Below are 16,991 nucleotides of genomic sequence, written 5' to 3' on the forward strand. Positions count from 1 at the left end.
ATCTCCCCTCCTTCCTTATTTGTAAATAGTCTATAATGGGCTATTGTAGAAATATCAATTTATGAAACACTTATATATTTTAATTTTTGAATACTTTGAAGAATAAATTCTGAATGCATCTTCTCTGAAGTATAGAGTATTCCTGATGATCATTTAGTAAAATCATTTTATCAACAATGACCTTCTTATTCCTGTAGTTAGGTAGCTGTTCATATTTTTTAGAATGGGAGTTGAGCTGCTTCAAGAAGGTAAATCAGCATTAGAGCCTTAAGCTGTGGTGGTTGATGGGTTCCACTTCTCCAAGCCTAGATACTGTCTAAGCCCTGTAAGCTCTTGCAGTTTCAGGGCCGTGGCAAAGTGACTTCTTTTGTAGGTTCTTATCATATCTTTTGGGTAGAATTTTCCATTTTAAGAGTGTATTGATTTATCTCCTTTATTGTTGGATTCAAAAATTTTGTCTTGCCTTTGTCTGGATTCCTGCCTGCAGTGACATAAAGAAACTCTTGCTCGATCCGGAGTTTACTCTCCTGCAGAGATGCCTGCTTGTTTCAAGGTAACACTATTTGAAGTGTTCTGGGTAAGAGACAGGGAATTTCAGGTTAACTCACTCCTTTCATCAAGAGTTGTTAGTTAAAACCAAACTCTTTGGAATTTTAGAAAATATATCAGTTCATCCTTTATAGTTGGCTTACAGATCGTTTTGAAAGTAGTATTACAAATAGGAAAAAGAAAAAGACATGAGATCTAGGCCTTCTCTATTGAAAAGACTCCATTCTACAGATAGCTTTTTAAAATATCAGCTACAAGGGGCATGTCCTAAGTATACCCATAAGTTACATTTAGATTATATTTAGAATAACCTATATATTCTTACTTAGAGTAGAGCCATCCCTTATAAGAAAGACATTTCCCTCCACTCCCCAGAGAATAAAGAGTATATTATTTCCACACCTTATCTAGTCAGTGATCCCAGAGGAACTTCTTCCTTAACTGGTACAGATTGAAAGATGTGCTGATGGCAAACCAGGTAAATAATAGCACAGGGTACAGCACCTCGGTGTTGCTCTTAACATAGATCAAAGGGAGGCTTGGGTCGGAAGGGGCCCCATGCAGTCAGGGTCCTGTGCTGTTTGAGACCTAGTAACAGGGCTGGAGACTTGAAGCTTCAGCTCTTCACCAGCCAGCATGTTGGTCTTTCATGGGCCAGCACCATGCTCCCAGCACTTCAGGCTGCCGTGGGGAGACCCCATCCAGGCCCCACGCTGCTGCCTGAGGTCAGTGGAGACTGTGATCTCACCCTGGCCAGGCTTTACGGTGATGAATCGGAGCTGCACTTCTGGACTGTCGCCGCCCACTATCTGCACAGCCTGTCCCAGGAAAAGGCCGCGAGCACACCAGTGGCTAAAGAAGCTGCTCCTCAGGACAGAGTGAACAACCCGCTAGATATATGTTACGACATCCTCTGTGAAAATGCCTATTTTCAGGTATTATGTTTCGTATATTAAAAACCTTTAAAGCTACATCTTTCTTTGTCAGTATCTTAAAGTTGGGAAACTTTGTACTAAGTAAAGGTCCACATAACAGAAATGAGTCCCTTGGCACAGTCACATTAAAAAGGCCTGATTCAGGACTTTAAAAGCTCATAAACGCTTACTGAGTTTTTAGTAGACATTAAAATTTTATTATTAACAGCCTTTTAATTTTGCGGGGCCTTAAAAATTTTTAACTTGGTTCATTTTAATTTTCTCATGTAATTAATTTCCTATAAATAACAAATACTTAATTTACTTGGTTTGAATTTGCTGTTCTATATATATAAAGGTAGTTTCATAATTTGTTTAACCTCCAGTAGAGTACTGAATTACACATAGGATTTTTCTTCCAGCTCTACTAAAGTGCCAGTTTCTGTAAGCAGGCAGACTTACGCACAGATCATAGTACATTTCAACATTTTTTTCTTCTCAAATTCTTATTAAATTGTTGGACTTCTTCTTTGACTCAGAAGTCTAAGTAATGTTTACTAATAGTTAAATAAAAGTTTTAAAATCCAGGCTCAATTTTCTGTTTTTTTTTTTTTTTTTCTGCTCTAGAAATTTCAGTTGGAAAGGGTTAATCTCCAGGAAGTAAAACGGTCAACTTATGATCATACAAGGAAATGTACAGACCAGCTGCTTCTCTTGGGTCAAGTATGTCAGTTTTTATAACTCTTTTCATGTTTCAGGGAGTTGCTAGTTGATTGGTATTTTACGGCATCATTTATATCACACACAAACACCGTGCACACACACTATAGCATTTCCCTGAAAGTATAAGTGTAAATATATGCTTTCTCTCAAAATAGGACCAATAGACATTCTGAGAAAGCAAAAATGTATGGTAAACCAACTTGTAGTTTTGGCTTCCATAATGTCACATGACAGATAGGGAGGCCTGGCGTGCTGTGATTCATGGGGTCCCAAAGAGTCGGACACGACTGAGCGACTGAACTGAGGTGAACTGAATGCCACATGAGGCCTGCCTAGTTTTGTTTTGTTTTGGTTTTGTCTCTGACTAGTACAGAGCTTAAATAAGTACCTGTGTAAACCTGTGTACCTGTGGTTTTACATTTGTCCTAAAGAAGCAGTGTTGCACTTTTGTTCAACTTGTATACATGTAAGCAACGTGTTTATGGATAATTTTTGACAATGAAAATCTTCTTTAAACTGAAAACTTCAGTGTTCCAAATTATGAATCTTGAAAGGTTATGTTGGAGGAAAATGGCCTCATAACTAGAAGAACCGTTTCCCTTATTAGACAGACAGAGCCGTGCAGTTGCTTTTGGAAACCAGCGCAGACAACCAGCATTATTACTGTGATTCACTGAAAGCCTGTCTGGTCACCACTGTCACCTCGTCAGGCCCCTCCCAGAGCACCATCAAGCTCGTGGCAACTAATATGATCGCCAACGGAAAACTGGCAGGTGAGGCATGCTTTAGGGGTATATTTGTCAGTACTCTGAAAAATCAGACCCATTCCTAGGAAAGTATTTGGTTATTAGGAATATTTCTTTTTGATATACCCTGGAGAAAAATAAATTATTGCTAGCAGTTTATATTATGAAAGTGTTAGTCGCACAATTGTGTCCAGTTCTTCGTTACCCCATGGACTGTAGCCTGCCAGGCTCCTCTGTCCATGGAATTGTCCAGGCAAGGATACTGGAGTGGGTTGCCATTCCCTTCTCCAGGGGATCTTCCTGATCCAGGGATTGAACCTGGATCCCCTGCATTGCAGGCAGATTCTTTACCATCTGAGCCACCAGGGAAGCCCTCATATTAAAAGATGACCATATAATTTAGTCATCTAGACCAGTGCATTTTTAAAGAGTAAAAGGGGTGTTATTAATAATGGCCGAAATAATAGACATAAATTGGACAAACGTGGACACCTTAAACGTTAAAACCAGTGAGTGAGATAGTCTTGACTTGTTTGTTTTCTGGACTGTATTTGTACTGCCAACCCAAGTTACTTGAGTGGTAACATTGTAAAACTCTACTTTAATGCTTCATTTTAAAATTTAAGTCAGTCGTGTCTCCAGTAGGTATAAAATGTCCAAGACCAGGTGAAGTCAAATGGTGGTTTTTACCCTTCAGTGACTCGCCAGAGAGACAGCTCCAGCGTCACTCACGGGGCTGTTGTCTTGTCTTCCAGAGGGCGTCCAGCTGCTCTGCCTGATAGACAAAGCTGCGGACGCCTGCCGCTACCTGCAGACCTATGGCGAGTGGAACCGGGCAGCGTGGCTTGCCAAAGTAGGTGATTCTAGTAGGTGCCTGGAACTTCGGGCGAGAAAGTTCAATCTTGAATTTTTGACTCATGATTTGGAGGTGTTTTTGGGGGCTGCAAGGCGGCTTTACAAATATTTTCTTAGCAGCTTTCATCTTCTTCTTTGCATATAAGTTACATTTCTTCTTACTGCAAAGTGGAGGTTGCATTGGTAGCAGTTAAGTGAAGGCAGCTGCCTCCTGTCCCTTCTGGGGTGTGGGCCCAGGCTACACCCAGCCCAGAGGTGTCCCAGGCCCGCTGATCCTGAGCTGTGGATCCCTGTCGCCTCTGGTCACGGCACTGCAGCAGCAGGGGCTGTGTGGTAAAGCAGAGATGAGCTCTCTTTCATGGTAATAGATCCCATTTCATCTGAATTCTTTTTTCCTTGTGTATAGTGCAGGGTGTCCTTTTTAACGTGGGCATCTTCCTCAGGTCCGCTTAAATTCTGAAGAGTGCGCTGACGTTTTGAAACGGTGGGTCGACCACCTTTGCTCCCCTCAAGTGAACCAGAAGTCCAAGGCCCTCCTGGTTCTCCTTTCCCTGGGCTGCTTTTCCAGCGTGGCTGAGACGCTTCACAGGTACACCCACTGTCAGTGGCTGGTCAGAACCACCCAGGATTTACCACTGCTCATGAGGCTCTGCCAGGAGGCTGGTAGTCCTTGATGTTGGGAGTGAAGGGAGAAGCATATACTTCAGGTTTATTTTTTAGAAAAAACCTAAAGGGAGTGGAGCAATCCATGCTTATTCATTCTTCTTTTGGTCTAGGAACTTTGCTACTTCTCTGCCAATGTTAGTTAAACCTAATAGTTACCTGTTTAAAAAGAAGTTTTAAAAAGAATTGAGGTCAATTTAGCTTTGAGTAGAACAACTGAGACAAAGGCAGAAAAGCAGGAGGAAGGGGGAAGAAAGTGTGGCAATTTGGAGGTGTCCCCTCTGAGAACCTTGAAGGGTAATTAATGCTTATCACTTACCATAGGACATTTTATTTATTTAAAACTAAGGGAAGTAGGTTGAGGCAGATATGACAGAAAGTTACTTGTGAAATCTGGACTTGGATATGTGGATTTTTGTCCTGTCTCTGTAGATTTCTTGTCCTGTCTCTATTTCAGTGATTTCACAAAATTTTTATAAGAGTTAATAGAAAAGAGCAAAGGGTTGGGGCCTGAGAATTCCCCTTTCCTCTAAGCTGGGGCAGAGAACAGTGCTGGTGTGCCTCATGCAGCCCTCGGGCTTCTGTGGAGAGTCCTTGTATGGAAACACTCCCTGGGATGGTCCTACCCCCAAATGATGAAAGTCACAGCTCCTGATGTGCTTTGTGTTCTGTTGAGCAGCATGAGGTACTTCGACAGAGCGGCCTTGTTTGTGGAAGCTTGTCTCAAGTACGGAGCCATCGAAGTCAGCGAGGACACAGATATCCTTTGCTGGGATGTGTTTGCTGATGGGGAACCAGATGCCGTGAGTGGGTTTTAAGCATCCCCATTGGCTGTGCTGCCTGGGAGGAAACTATTGTATGGAGAAAGATCTGTGTTCTGACTGCCCAGAGCCAGGAAAAGGATAAACTGGAGGGGACAAATCAGAAAGAAGGTTGTTGCCCCACCAGCATCAGCGTGAGATCAATGGAGAGCCTAGAAGGGCTGAAGTGGAGGGAGCCCAGATTTTGTAATGTTTTGTTTGAACTTGCAAAGAAAATAGAAGATCTAGTATAGGAAACGGAGGAGGCAATGGCACCCCACTCCAGTACTCTTGCCTGGAAAATCCCATGGACGGAGGAGCCTGGTAGGCTGCAGTCCAGGGGGTCGCTAAGAGTCTGACACGACTGAGCAACTTCACTTTCACTTTTCACTTTCATGCATTGGAGAAGGAAATGGCAACCCACTCCAGTGTTCTTGCCTGGAGAATCCCAGGGACGGGGGAGCCTGGTGGGCTGCCGTCTCTGGGGTCGCGCAGAGTCGGATATGACTGAAGCGACTTAGCAGCAGCAGCAGTATAGGAAAGGTATAGGAGGCTCTGCTGGAATAAATGCGTACCAGAATGGATTAAAAAGAACGACTGGCTGTTACCCACAGGGACGGGCTAACGTGGAACAAGACACAGCGGCACTTCAGAGAGACGTGTCATGTAGGCAGGTCATGTGTGACCGGCAGCATTTCAGTTCTGCCACCCGTCACTTGAGTGACATGTTTCTCTTTGAAAAGAAGGAGCTTGAGAATCCTACTCTCAGGTCCTTGTGTTTGCAGAGGCTTTGTTGTTCTCATTGCACTCTTTCTTGAATTGTTACATTGTGGCCTCATATCTACATGTCATGTTTTTTATTTTTCTGTATATATTTTTTAACAGAAAATTGAACTCAGTGTCATATACCTTGGCACTGGTTAAGCTGGCTCTGATTCAGTGGCGCTGTTTTGGATATCAGAACACAGTGGAACAGGGCTGTCTAACATTCCCAAAGCGAAAGTGAAAGTCAGTCGGTCGTGTCTGACTCTTTGCGACCCCATGGACTGTAGCCTGCCAGGCTCCTCTGTCCATGGAATTCTCCAGGCAAGATACTGGAGTGGGTTGCTATGCCCTCCTCTAGGGGATCTTCCCAACCCAGGGATCAAACCCAGGTCTTCCGCATGACAGGTGGATTCTTTACCGTCTGAGCCACTCAGTGAGGCTGGATCTGCCCCTTAAACGCCAACCTCTCAGATTTGCAAACAGCTCAAGGGTTTGCGCATGTATTTCTCTTCTGTCATCCTTCCCTCTCCACTCCTTAAGTGCATTTAGACCTTGAAGCATCTGAGGGGATGTTAGTTGGGTCTTGTAGGAGTCGGGCTTTGGGCTCAGCTGGTGCCAGTGCAGGGACACTGCACACTGAAACCTCGCCTTCCCGCCCCCACTCAACCCCAGCAGGTGCCCTCCCTGAGAAGAGCCCCCTGTGCTCCTCCTGTGCTACCCTCCCCTGGACATTCTCCAGAGCTGGTCCTTGTTTCTGGCCTGTGGGAACCTGCTGGAGCCCTGTCTGCCCTTCTCTTCCTTAACTGCAGTTTACAGAAGCTCATCTCTGCTATATATGCAGATTATGCCCGAAGTTTAAAGAACCTTGGTTTTAAACAGGGAGCGGTTCTTTTTGCTTCAAAGGCTGGAGCAGCTGGCAGAGATTTATTGAATGAACTGGAATCCCCCAAGCAAGAACTGACTGACTGAAGAGTGACCAGTCTCCATGCCCCAGGGCACCCGGCCTCAAGAGCAGCGGCCGGGGTGTTGGTCTGGCTGTGGACAGTCACAGCCCAGACCCACGAGGGTGCCATCCTCTCCAGGGCGCTCGTAAGCTGTTTCGCCATGTATGCCCAACACTGTGTGAGCATTTACACTGTGAGAAGCCAGTCCTGGGACCCGTATTCATCTCAGAGAAAGACAGGAACACTTCAGATATTGAAAGTATAACATTTTATACTTTGGAGACAGCTTTAAGAGTCCCTAGAAATGCTTTTCATTTTTTTAAAACTTAAGATCCAAGCAATTGAATTGCTTTTCTCATGGACTAGATTTAAATCTGTAGTAAAAGCAGTCTGTGAGAGCTGTACTGAAATATGTGCTGTGCCTGTGTGTATATACAGTCATTCCATGTATAAACAGAGCAGAAACATTTAAACAGTAAAGGTGACTTACCACAGCATTCCTTGTTTTCTTACCTTGAAAACAGAGCTGTTCATTTCTTGGTTTAGGCAGTTGCTGAATTTTGTAATTTCAAGTGCATAGGCTCTTAGAGAAATTGTAAGCTTTAGGTTTTGTCTGTGGAGTCTTGGATATTTGAGATTTTAGCTCCTGCTGTGATGTGTTACAGTAACCTCCTCTTTGAAGGCTCAGTGCTCTCATTTCTGTCTTTGTGTTCTTCCAATGACTGAACTATATGAAATGTGACTTATAAATTATTGCTAAAAATTTAAATGTGTATAACGTACAGAAACGATAAATAAAAAGGGAATTCATCCCAGCCAGGCCTTTGTGTCCTCTGAGCTGCTGCGCACCACGTCGGGTGCTGTGCTGGCGCCTCAGGAGTTGGTCCAGCTACCCACCCTCCAGCACTGCTTTGCTGAATCCGGAACCTGGCTGCAGGAACTCGGGGCCGCAGCACAGAACAGGGTGGAACACCTGCCGCCGGGGTTCCTGCGTGGGCAGGGCTCAGCTTGTGGCTCTGAGAGGTGAGGAAATGGCCTTCCTGTCTTTCCCCTGGACGTCCAGGGTGGCATATGTACTAACACCCACTGAGAGGTGTTTTTAGATGGAATCGTAGTCTCTGCCCTTAGATATCAACCCCCCTCGAACAAGGAACTGAGGTCCGTGGAGAGGAAGGGCCTGTCCCAGGAATGCTTGTTCCCAGCCCAGTGCTTTTGCTACATGTCCTAAAAGAAACCCAGAATCCGTTCATTGGTCCTGTAACTGGTCACCTCCTTGCCCTTTCTTTGCCTGGGTAGGTTCCACCAAATTTTTAAAGGCCACAGGCAAACCCAGCTCTCTTTATATTGTTTAGTAGTTAAATGATTGTCAGGATGGACTTTATTAATCTAGCCATCAACTAGCTAAGGGAGAAAAGAATGCTGGCTTTAGTAAGCAAAGAGAAAGAAGTAGAAATTCCAGCAGAGGGCATTTGAAAGTTCCGTGTGCTCGGGATTGGAGGCCAACAGATAGTCGGTGATCCTTTGCTGGATTGTGGGAGTGCGGAGAGGACCAGGCAGAGCAGCTCACCAGAGAGTCACTCACTACCTTTCCCTGTTCTGTTGCTGATTGTTTTGCAGATGGTGACCAGCCCTGGGCCTCCCTGCACTCTGGCTTTAGGTCTTTACATTGCTTTGAAAGTGGGAGCAGGACATTTTGTTCTCCCAAAACCAATAATGGAGCAATGTCAATACCAGCCTCATGTCCCTCCCAGATGCGCCAGATCAAAAGTTCTCTACAGAGTAGCCCTCACCTCAATAAAACGGTGCCTCTCTCGGCTCTTGATTGCCTGGAGATTCCGTCTTGCCTGAGGACAGTCTTAGGTGTCTATGATTCCTGAGCTTGTGATCACCCAAAGTATTTCATTCTCCTCAGCAGCACTTTGCGATTTAAGTAAAGTATTCAGGTACACACTGGCAGTTATTCCATCTAGAATAAAAGATTTCTGCAAGGCAGAAATAAATGACAGACAAGTGAAAATATTCTCTGAGCCAATAGGGCTTTATTTCTTTGGGATCTTGCTTACAATTGATATGACTGACTCAAAATGACTCATTCTCATTTTGTGAATGAAAGAAGTCCCTCAATTAAAACATAAAGGCATTTTAAAGGCTCTGCTGCTGCTGCTGCTAAGTCGCTTCAGTCATGTCCGACTCTGTTCGACCCCATAGACAACAGCCCACCAGGCTCCCCCGTCCCTGGGATTCTCCAGGCAAGAACACTGGAGTAGGGTGCCATTTCCTTCTCCAATGCATGAAAGTGAAAAGTGAAAGTGCAGTCGCGTCCAACTCTTTGCAACCCCATGGACTGCAGCCTACCAGTCGTCCATGGGATTTTCCAGTACTGGAGTGGGGTGCCATTGCCTTCTGTGTTAAATTGGCTCTATCAATACTTGAATGTGCTGGTGTTTTTAAAAGAGGAAAAGCAAAGGAGCTAGGCTTTAGGAATGCAGTTCTCCTGAGAACTGCTGGAATCCAATTAGATGGGCAGGTCCAGTGGGCACTTGGATGAGCATATTGCCCCGCTGTCTTTCCTGTCCTTAAAGGCTCCTTGTGTTTGCTCCATCAGCCATGTTAAGACCCACACAAAATAACACCATGAAAGTCCCACCTCTCTCCCACTGAGATTTTCTGTGCCTGTGGCTCTCAGATGAGTCTCTGCGGGCATCGTACTTCAATATTTGGCTCTTTTACCTAAAAAGGCCGACTAACACTACTGACCCTCCTTATTCTTTTTCCGGGACACTGAGAAACATGACTTAGTCAAGGTGAAAGTAACTGTTCAAGTACAAGAGAAGGAAAGATATTCTAGGTTCCATAGGTGATTGGGGTTTTAGCAAAGCCAGGTGCAGTTAGGCAAGAAGGCTGTTAAAAACCCTGTGATGTACAGCTTCAGAAGGACTGAACAAATAGTTACGAATTTAAGATCAGATAAAAGAACATTCTCCAGTCACTGCCTTAAAAACGTAGCTTGGACCAGTTTTCCCTTGTGTTTATGGCCTTTTTGAAACTGAAGTAGGGTGGGCTGGTGTGGGCGGATGGTGGGGGGCTGCACAGGAAGAGACCTCTCATCAAGACCCACAAGGTGAAGAACTGCAAAATGCAACCTGCAGAGCTGAGCCCACTCCTTGCCTGTTTCGTAAATAAAAGTTTTACTGGAAAAACCACGCCCATTTGTTCCTTGTCCGAGGCTGCTTTCCTTTGACAGATTTGAGTACTTGGGACAGAGACTGTGTGTCCTAAAAAGCCTAAAATATTGTACTCTCTGGCCTCTTATAGGAAAAATTCACCCACTGCTACTCTGGGTCCATAATGCCAACTTGAGATGGAGCTTCAGCAGCACCCAGTTGTCCTTGGGGGTGCAGACCAGTGGTCCTCCTCTGACGAGGTGTGAAAGTGTTAGTCACTCAGTCGTGTCCAGCTCTTTGCGATCTCACTGACTGTAGCCTCTGTCCACAGAATTCTCCAGGCAAGAATACTGGAGTGGGTAGCTATTCCCTTCTCCAGGGGATCTTCCCAACCCAGGGATTGAACCTAGGTCTCCCACACTGCAAGCAGATTCTTTATAGACTGAGCCACCAGGGAAGCCCTGATGCACTATAACTTAGCTTTTTTCAGGAAGATGTTATTAGCATCATCCCAGAGCTTCCCTGATAACTCAGTTGGTTAAGAATCCACCTACAATGCAGGAGATCCTGGTTTGATTCCTGGATCGGGAAGATCCCCCGGAGAAAGGATTGGCTACCCACTCCAGTGTGCTTGGGCTTCCCTTGTAGTTCAGCTGGTAAAGAGTCCGCCTGCAATGCAGGAGACCTGGGTTCAGTCCCTGGGTTGGGAAAATCCCCTGGAGAAGGGAAAGGATATCCACTCCAGTATTCTGGACTGGAGAATTCCATTAACTGTTTAGTCCTTGGAGTTACAAAGAGCCAGACACAACTGAGTGACTTTCACTTTCATCTGACTCATGGACCCCAGTTCCCATGGCAGTGGGTCTGGGAAACTACATAGAACATGCATCATTCAGGCTGACCTAGTCTTATTTTTGACAGTTCTGAGCAAACAGATGGTAGCTGATGATAGCTGACATCAACAGGTGATAGAAAAATTTAAATCCAAGAGCGGTTTCATTATCAGCATTTTAAAATAAGTCTGTTATACTCCAGGCACCTCCTAATGTGTTCTGCTATAGTAAGAGCTCACTTGATTCCAATATTTTGACGTTCTACCATCTAGAGCCTTAGTGCTTCAGGCAGGATGAAAGTGAAAGTGTTAGTTACTCAATCATGTCCGACTCTTTGTGAGCCCAGGGACTGTAGCCCTCCAGGCTCCTCTGTCATGGGATTCTCCAGACAAGGATACTGGAGTGGGTTGCCATTTCCTTCTCTAGGAGATCTTCCTGACCCAGGAATTGAAGCCAGGTCTCCTGATTTGGAGGGAAATCACTCAGATTGTTTTCTTAAAGAACCAGCTGTCCAAGGACAAAATATAGTTCTACAGATTAAGTTCACTGCCCCGTGGTCTAGAGCTCACATCAGCTGGGAATGTAATTGAACAGTAGGCCCTTGCTAAAGTTGCTAATGTTTGGCAAGAATAGGCCAAGGAAAATGGACTGTGTCCCACGAAGCAGCTTGACAGCTGTCCTGGAGGATAGCATTCTAGCAAAAGTGTAATGGTAGTTAACTCGGAATTTTTTTTTAAATTTTATTTAACTTTACAATATTGTACTGGTTTTGCCATATATCAAAATGAATCTACCACAGGTATGCGTGTGTTCCCCATCCTGAACCCTCCTCCCTCCTCATACCATCCCTCTGGGTCGTCCCAGTGCACCAGCCCCAAGCGTCCAGTATCGTGCATTGAACCTGGACTGGCGACTCATTTCATATATGATATTATACATATTTCAATGCCATTCTCCCAAATCATCCCACCCTCTCCCTCTCCCACAGAGTCCAAAGACTCTGATCTGTTTGTGTTCTTGGAAATGCCGTGGCACATTGCAGAGGGCCGACTGGAGCCACCCGCTGGCCAGCAGAGTAACTGTCAGTCAAGCCCTGGGTTTTGCTTTTTGTCTGTGCAAACTTGCTCAACCGTGCTTCTGAACACCAGTGCCCACAGTGTGGAACAAAGAGGAAAGCGTGGCCTGGGGAGGGCGTGTCCCTGCCATCTAAATGACTGGCCTTGACCTTGACAAGCTGTCAACTGAGCCTCGTTTGTAAGAGGGGGATGATACTGCCTGCCTCCAAGATGGTTGAGCGAAGATGACAGGTGACAGATGAGAGGGCTCACCAGTCTAGAGGCTGCTCAAGTCTTTAGAAGTCCTTCAGGAACGTGTGTGGTCTGCCCGCGTCACTGTTTGTGAGAAGACGGATGACACTGTCAGCTCGCACTCAGGACTGAGAGTCGTTGCTTGTGTGACACAGACCAGGAGCAGAAATCAGAATGGGACAGGGAGGAAGGGAGAGAAGGGAAGTGACTCTGGGCATCCCTAACATCACCCACTGGCATTGTGGAAAACTTGTTTGGAGCAGAAAGGACTTGGTCTGGAGCCAGGGTGGACCTCCTTCTCTCCGTGAGGCATCTCCAGAGACCTGCTCCATCTGCTTCCAGCGGTTCCTTTCTGACCGTCTCCTGGACACTCAGCGAGCCTCCTCCTGCCTGAGACTCACCTTCCCTTCCTGCACCCCAGCCCTTTGATGCCTCCCCATCCCTACCCATGGGAACCACCAAATTCCAAGTACCCACTGAGCCACCACCTTCTGCCAGCGACTTGACACACCTGGTCAGGGGATGAGGGCACTTCCCTCAAATTGGGGGAGGCTGGGATGGAGCAGGGAGGTGAAGAGCAACCCCAGGCCCAAGAGGGAAGGACACACCCAACCAGAGAAGGACAGGACAGAGTCCACTGGGAGTGGCCTTGACACAGCAAACAGTGGACACCAGAGCCGGGGAGGCCCACAGCAGCTGCACTGGGGTTCAGAGAGGACGGGGAGCGGGTGACTCCCCGGGGGCTCCCAGGGAGGGGTGTCAGCATGGCCTTGACAGATGAGCACGGATGAGCCCAGGGCCTCCAGGCAGATAAGCGCAAGGAAAGATGTGGTCAGGACAGCAGGCTTACAACCAACACAAGCAAATGGTTCCATTTTTCAGGAATGTGGGACTTCTCCCCCAGGGCTGGGTGGGAGGAATGTGTGGACCAGCTGCTTGGACGCCCATGAGGGCCCAGCTGGGGGCCAGCTCACCAGAGAGCCGGGCAGCTGCTCCAGGTGGCAGCTGACATCTGCTGCTCTGACAGGGGGTGAAAGAGCAGAAGCTCCTGACCTGCTGGCCAGTGAGCCTGCGGGTCTGACCACTGTGGCGAGGCCAGCCTATTGCCCCTGAGAGGGGAGCTCAGAACTGGTAGAGAGAACAGCAGCTTAGCCATCTCCCTGCTTCCATGTTAGTCTGGGAGTCTAGTCACAGAGCGTGTGTGCGTGCGTGCTAAGTTGCTTCAGTCATGTCCAACTCTTTGTGACCCTATGGACTGTAGCCTGCCAGGCTCCTCTGTCCATGGGGTTCTCCAGGCAAAAATACTGGAGTGGGTTGTCTTTCTCCAGGGGATCTTCCCAACCTAGGAATTGAGCCTGTGTCTCTTATGTCTCCTGCACTGGCAGGAAGGTTCTTTACCACTGGTGCCACCCAGGAAGCCCTGAGAGCAGCCAGAGTGATGTTTGGACACAAGATTCTCATCAAATGCTGCCCTGGCCACATCTCTCCAGTGGCTCCCACCACACGCTTGTCTATAAGGGAGGCCCTGCATTATCTAAGGGCTTCCCCGGTGGTGCAAAGGTCAAGAATCCGCCTGCCAATGTAGGAGACAAGAGATGCACGTTTGATCCCTGGGTCAGGAAGATGCCCTGGAAGAGGGCACAGCAACCCACTCCAGTATTCTTGCCTGAAGAGTCCCATGGACAGAGGAGCCTGGTGGGGTATAGCCCATAAGGTCACAAACGAGTCGGGACATAACTGAGTGACTGAGCAGTAGCAACAGCTGTGTTGTCTAGCCCTGCCCACTTACCTCTGACCTTGAATGTAATCCATTCCGCTTCAGCACCTTTGCACTCGCTGTGCCCTTCGTCCGGAGCTCTCTTCCCCTGCCGCTCACTCACGGGGCTCACTATTACCTCCCCAAGACCTCGGCTCAGATGTCACCTCACCCTCAGCTGGGCTGCTCTGCTCTCTTACAAGCAGGGTCCCAAACTCCACTAGCCCTGATCCTGCTTGCCTTTTTCCAGAACCCCTGGCTTCCTCATGAGATTGTAGGCTCCACGAGGGCAGGTCTATCTTGTGCTTTCCTGAGCCCTCAGATCCCAGCAGAGGGTCGAGCACACAGAAAGCCCTTGATGAATAAATGTGAAGTGAAAGGCTGCATGAAGAAGGGGGCTGGGGGAGCTGGAAGAGAAGCAGAGGGTTGGGCTGTCCCGGTGAGAGCCGGCAGGGAGCCTCTCCTCTGGGGGGCCTGGCAGCCACTGAGACCTGCTTCCTGTCCTCCTTCCCCAACCCCCATCATCTAAGATACTCCCTGGGTCTCTGTCCCGGATCCCCTGTCCAGGAGCCTGTGCTTCTTAGTGGCACCTGAGCCGTGTCCAGGAAGGGCCTCGAGAGGTCTGCAGAATCATCTTGGTGTTGGGTCCGCTACTCCCCTTCCAGGCAGGGCTGGCCTGCCCTGTCTGGCTTCCAACAAAAGCAGGTGGAGACGCGGTGCCCTTGCAGGAAACCCACGCCCATCCAAGTCTCCTTTCCTGTGAATGAGCCTTTGCTCAGTATGAACACGTGCCAAACCTCCATCATTGTTGTCATCCCGGAGGAAAGGATGTGGAGGCCCTGGCCTCAGTCTTCCCGGAGCCTGAGAAATGACAGAGCCACAGAGGGCAGAGTGGGCCACTGAGGGAGAAAGATCAGGATACCAGAGAGGAGGGTCCTGGGAGCCCCTGCCTTCGCAGCAGGAAGCCAGTCTGGGTGGCTTATTTATCACCGTCCCTGCCTCAGGGCAGTAGTCATGTACCAATATGAGAGTTGGACTATAAAGAAATCTGAGCACCAAAGAATTGATGCTTTTGAACTGTGGTGTTGGAGAAGACATTTGAGAGAGTCCCTTGGACTGCAAGGAGATCCAACCAGTCCATCCTAAAGGAAGTCAGTCCTGAATATTCATTTGAAGGACTGATGATGAAGCTGAAGCTCCAGTACTTTGGCCACCTGAGGCAAAGAACCAACTCATTGGAAAAGACCCTGATGCTGGGAAAGATTGAAGGCGGGAGAAGGGGATGACAGAGGATAAGATGGTTGGATGGCATCACCAACTCAATGGACATGAGTCTGAGTAAACTCCAGGTGATGGACAGAGAGTCCATGGGGTCGCAAAGAGTCAGACACGACTGAGCAACTGAACTGAACTGAACTGAACTGCCTCGGGGCAGGGGGCGAGGCGAGTGGGGATGATGAAGAGGGCTGCTTTCCGGACGCAGACGCAGAGGCAGGCGGGCCTTGCTGCTCTTCCAGAAGCACAAGCTGGAGATGGCAGCTCCGCTCACCCCAGCCTTGTCCGGAGCCCAATTTGCAGTGCTGTCATCAAGATGCTTTGGAAGAAGACATGTGAAATGGGGATTTTTCTCAGAAATGCCATGTGCAATGCGCTCTCTCCTGCGGCTCCACAAATCTTTAATAAAAGTAGGAAATTCATCTTGTGATTGATGTGACTAGGCTTTTGGGAAAAGTCAGGGAGGAGGCTGGATTTGAGTGGAGGCTGGTACAGGACTGAGACAGCCTTGGCCCATGAGACGGGGACAGGCGCACACTAAAGTGCCCAGGGAAGTTCTGGACTGGAGAGGGCTCAGCCACACCGGCTGCCCAGAGGTGGCCTTTCCAGAGGGCTCGGACAGCCTTCTGAGGCCAGCCTGGTACCAGCCTCGTCCTCACCCCTAGTACACCAGAGACCTTCCCATCTGACTGTGCCCTGGGGTGGCCCCCACATTCTCCAGGGTTCCAGAAAGGTTCCCGACAGGTGTTGGGTAATCATGTTCTGAAAGTTTCCATTTTACCCTGGCACCTGCAGCAGGACAAGCCTCCTCACACATCTTTGTGTCATATTTCATTTCTTTTAACAAATGCACGCAGTATCTTATTTAAATGCGGTTATCTGAAAACTTACTAACTGCAGGGTAGTTACTAACTGGACAGTATCTCTACTGTGGTTGATGAATCCAGAAAAAAAGCACTTTTGAGAGAGGAAAATGATGTTCATTGCTTTTTCTTCTCTGAAATCTGTAGATAACCAAGATGCAGTCTGTCCAGGAAAGCCAGTACTTCACTCTCTACTGTGGGGAGTGGGGGAAGCGGGGAGGGGGGCGCAGGCAGAGCGGGCGGAGTAACCTGAGTGCTGTCACCTGCCCCCTTGGCGTGCTGGCTCTGCCCACTCTGTCCCTCTCAGCAGCTCTTTGAGCCCCCTGAGCTGCTCCTCCACGGACTCTTGGCCCTGACCCCTGACTCCCACCCCACGTCTGACTCCTGGTTCTGCCTTTGTGAGTTTTGTAATCCCTGACCAGTGAATCTAGCATCCTCACGCCTCAGTTTCCTCATCTGTACAATGGGTTCGATGATAGTCCTTCCCTCGTTAAGTTGAAAAGCTCTTGGGACACAGCTTGGCAGGATGAATACTGACAAATATTGGCTCTCATTTTTGGCGCTACCTCGGGGGAGACGGTTGTTCGCAAGAGTCTGGAGCCCCTCTGCTCCAGAGGGGAGCTGCATGCTTAGCTTACCTGAGGATTCTGAGAAGACTCACCACCTCCCCTCTGCGTTCTCCCCACAAAGAGCCAAGTGAGGATCAGAACATCTCTAACACTCTGATTAATGAGCCTCCAAGTGTCCCTGGAAAACTTCCTCTTCCTTCCCATCAGTGGAGCCCAAGGAAGTGTCTTGTGTTTCGTGAGCAGGAGTAACTGTGCCTGTGTGGCC

General features: G+C 47.9%; 1 protein-coding gene across 5 annotated transcripts in view; it reads left to right on the top strand.

Moving 5' to 3' along the window:
• Positions 1 to 7,778, top strand: part of WDR11 (WD repeat domain 11) — a 59,394-nt gene extending 51,616 nt beyond the window's left edge. For all 5 annotated transcript variants that reach the window (XM_061403663.1, XM_061403664.1, XM_061403665.1 and 2 more), the window contains 8 exons: positions 488 to 553; positions 1,307 to 1,484; positions 2,091 to 2,186; positions 2,794 to 2,959; positions 3,688 to 3,785; positions 4,231 to 4,376; positions 5,130 to 5,209; positions 6,830 to 7,778. In XM_061403663.1, coding sequence (XP_061259647.1) covers positions 488 to 553; positions 1,307 to 1,484; positions 2,091 to 2,186; positions 2,794 to 2,959; positions 3,688 to 3,785; positions 4,231 to 4,376; positions 5,130 to 5,209; positions 6,830 to 6,984 — 985 coding nt within the window. In that variant the 3' untranslated portion in view covers positions 6,985 to 7,778. The remainder of the gene's footprint in view (positions 1 to 487; positions 554 to 1,306; positions 1,485 to 2,090; positions 2,187 to 2,793; positions 2,960 to 3,687; positions 3,786 to 4,230; positions 4,377 to 5,129; positions 5,210 to 6,829) is intronic.
• Positions 7,779 to 16,991: the final 9,213 nt, after the last annotated feature.

Source organism: Bos javanicus, chromosome 26 (genome assembly GCF_032452875.1).
Source record: "Bos javanicus breed banteng chromosome 26, ARS-OSU_banteng_1.0, whole genome shotgun sequence".
Lineage (NCBI taxonomy): Eukaryota > Metazoa > Chordata > Mammalia > Artiodactyla > Bovidae > Bos > Bos javanicus.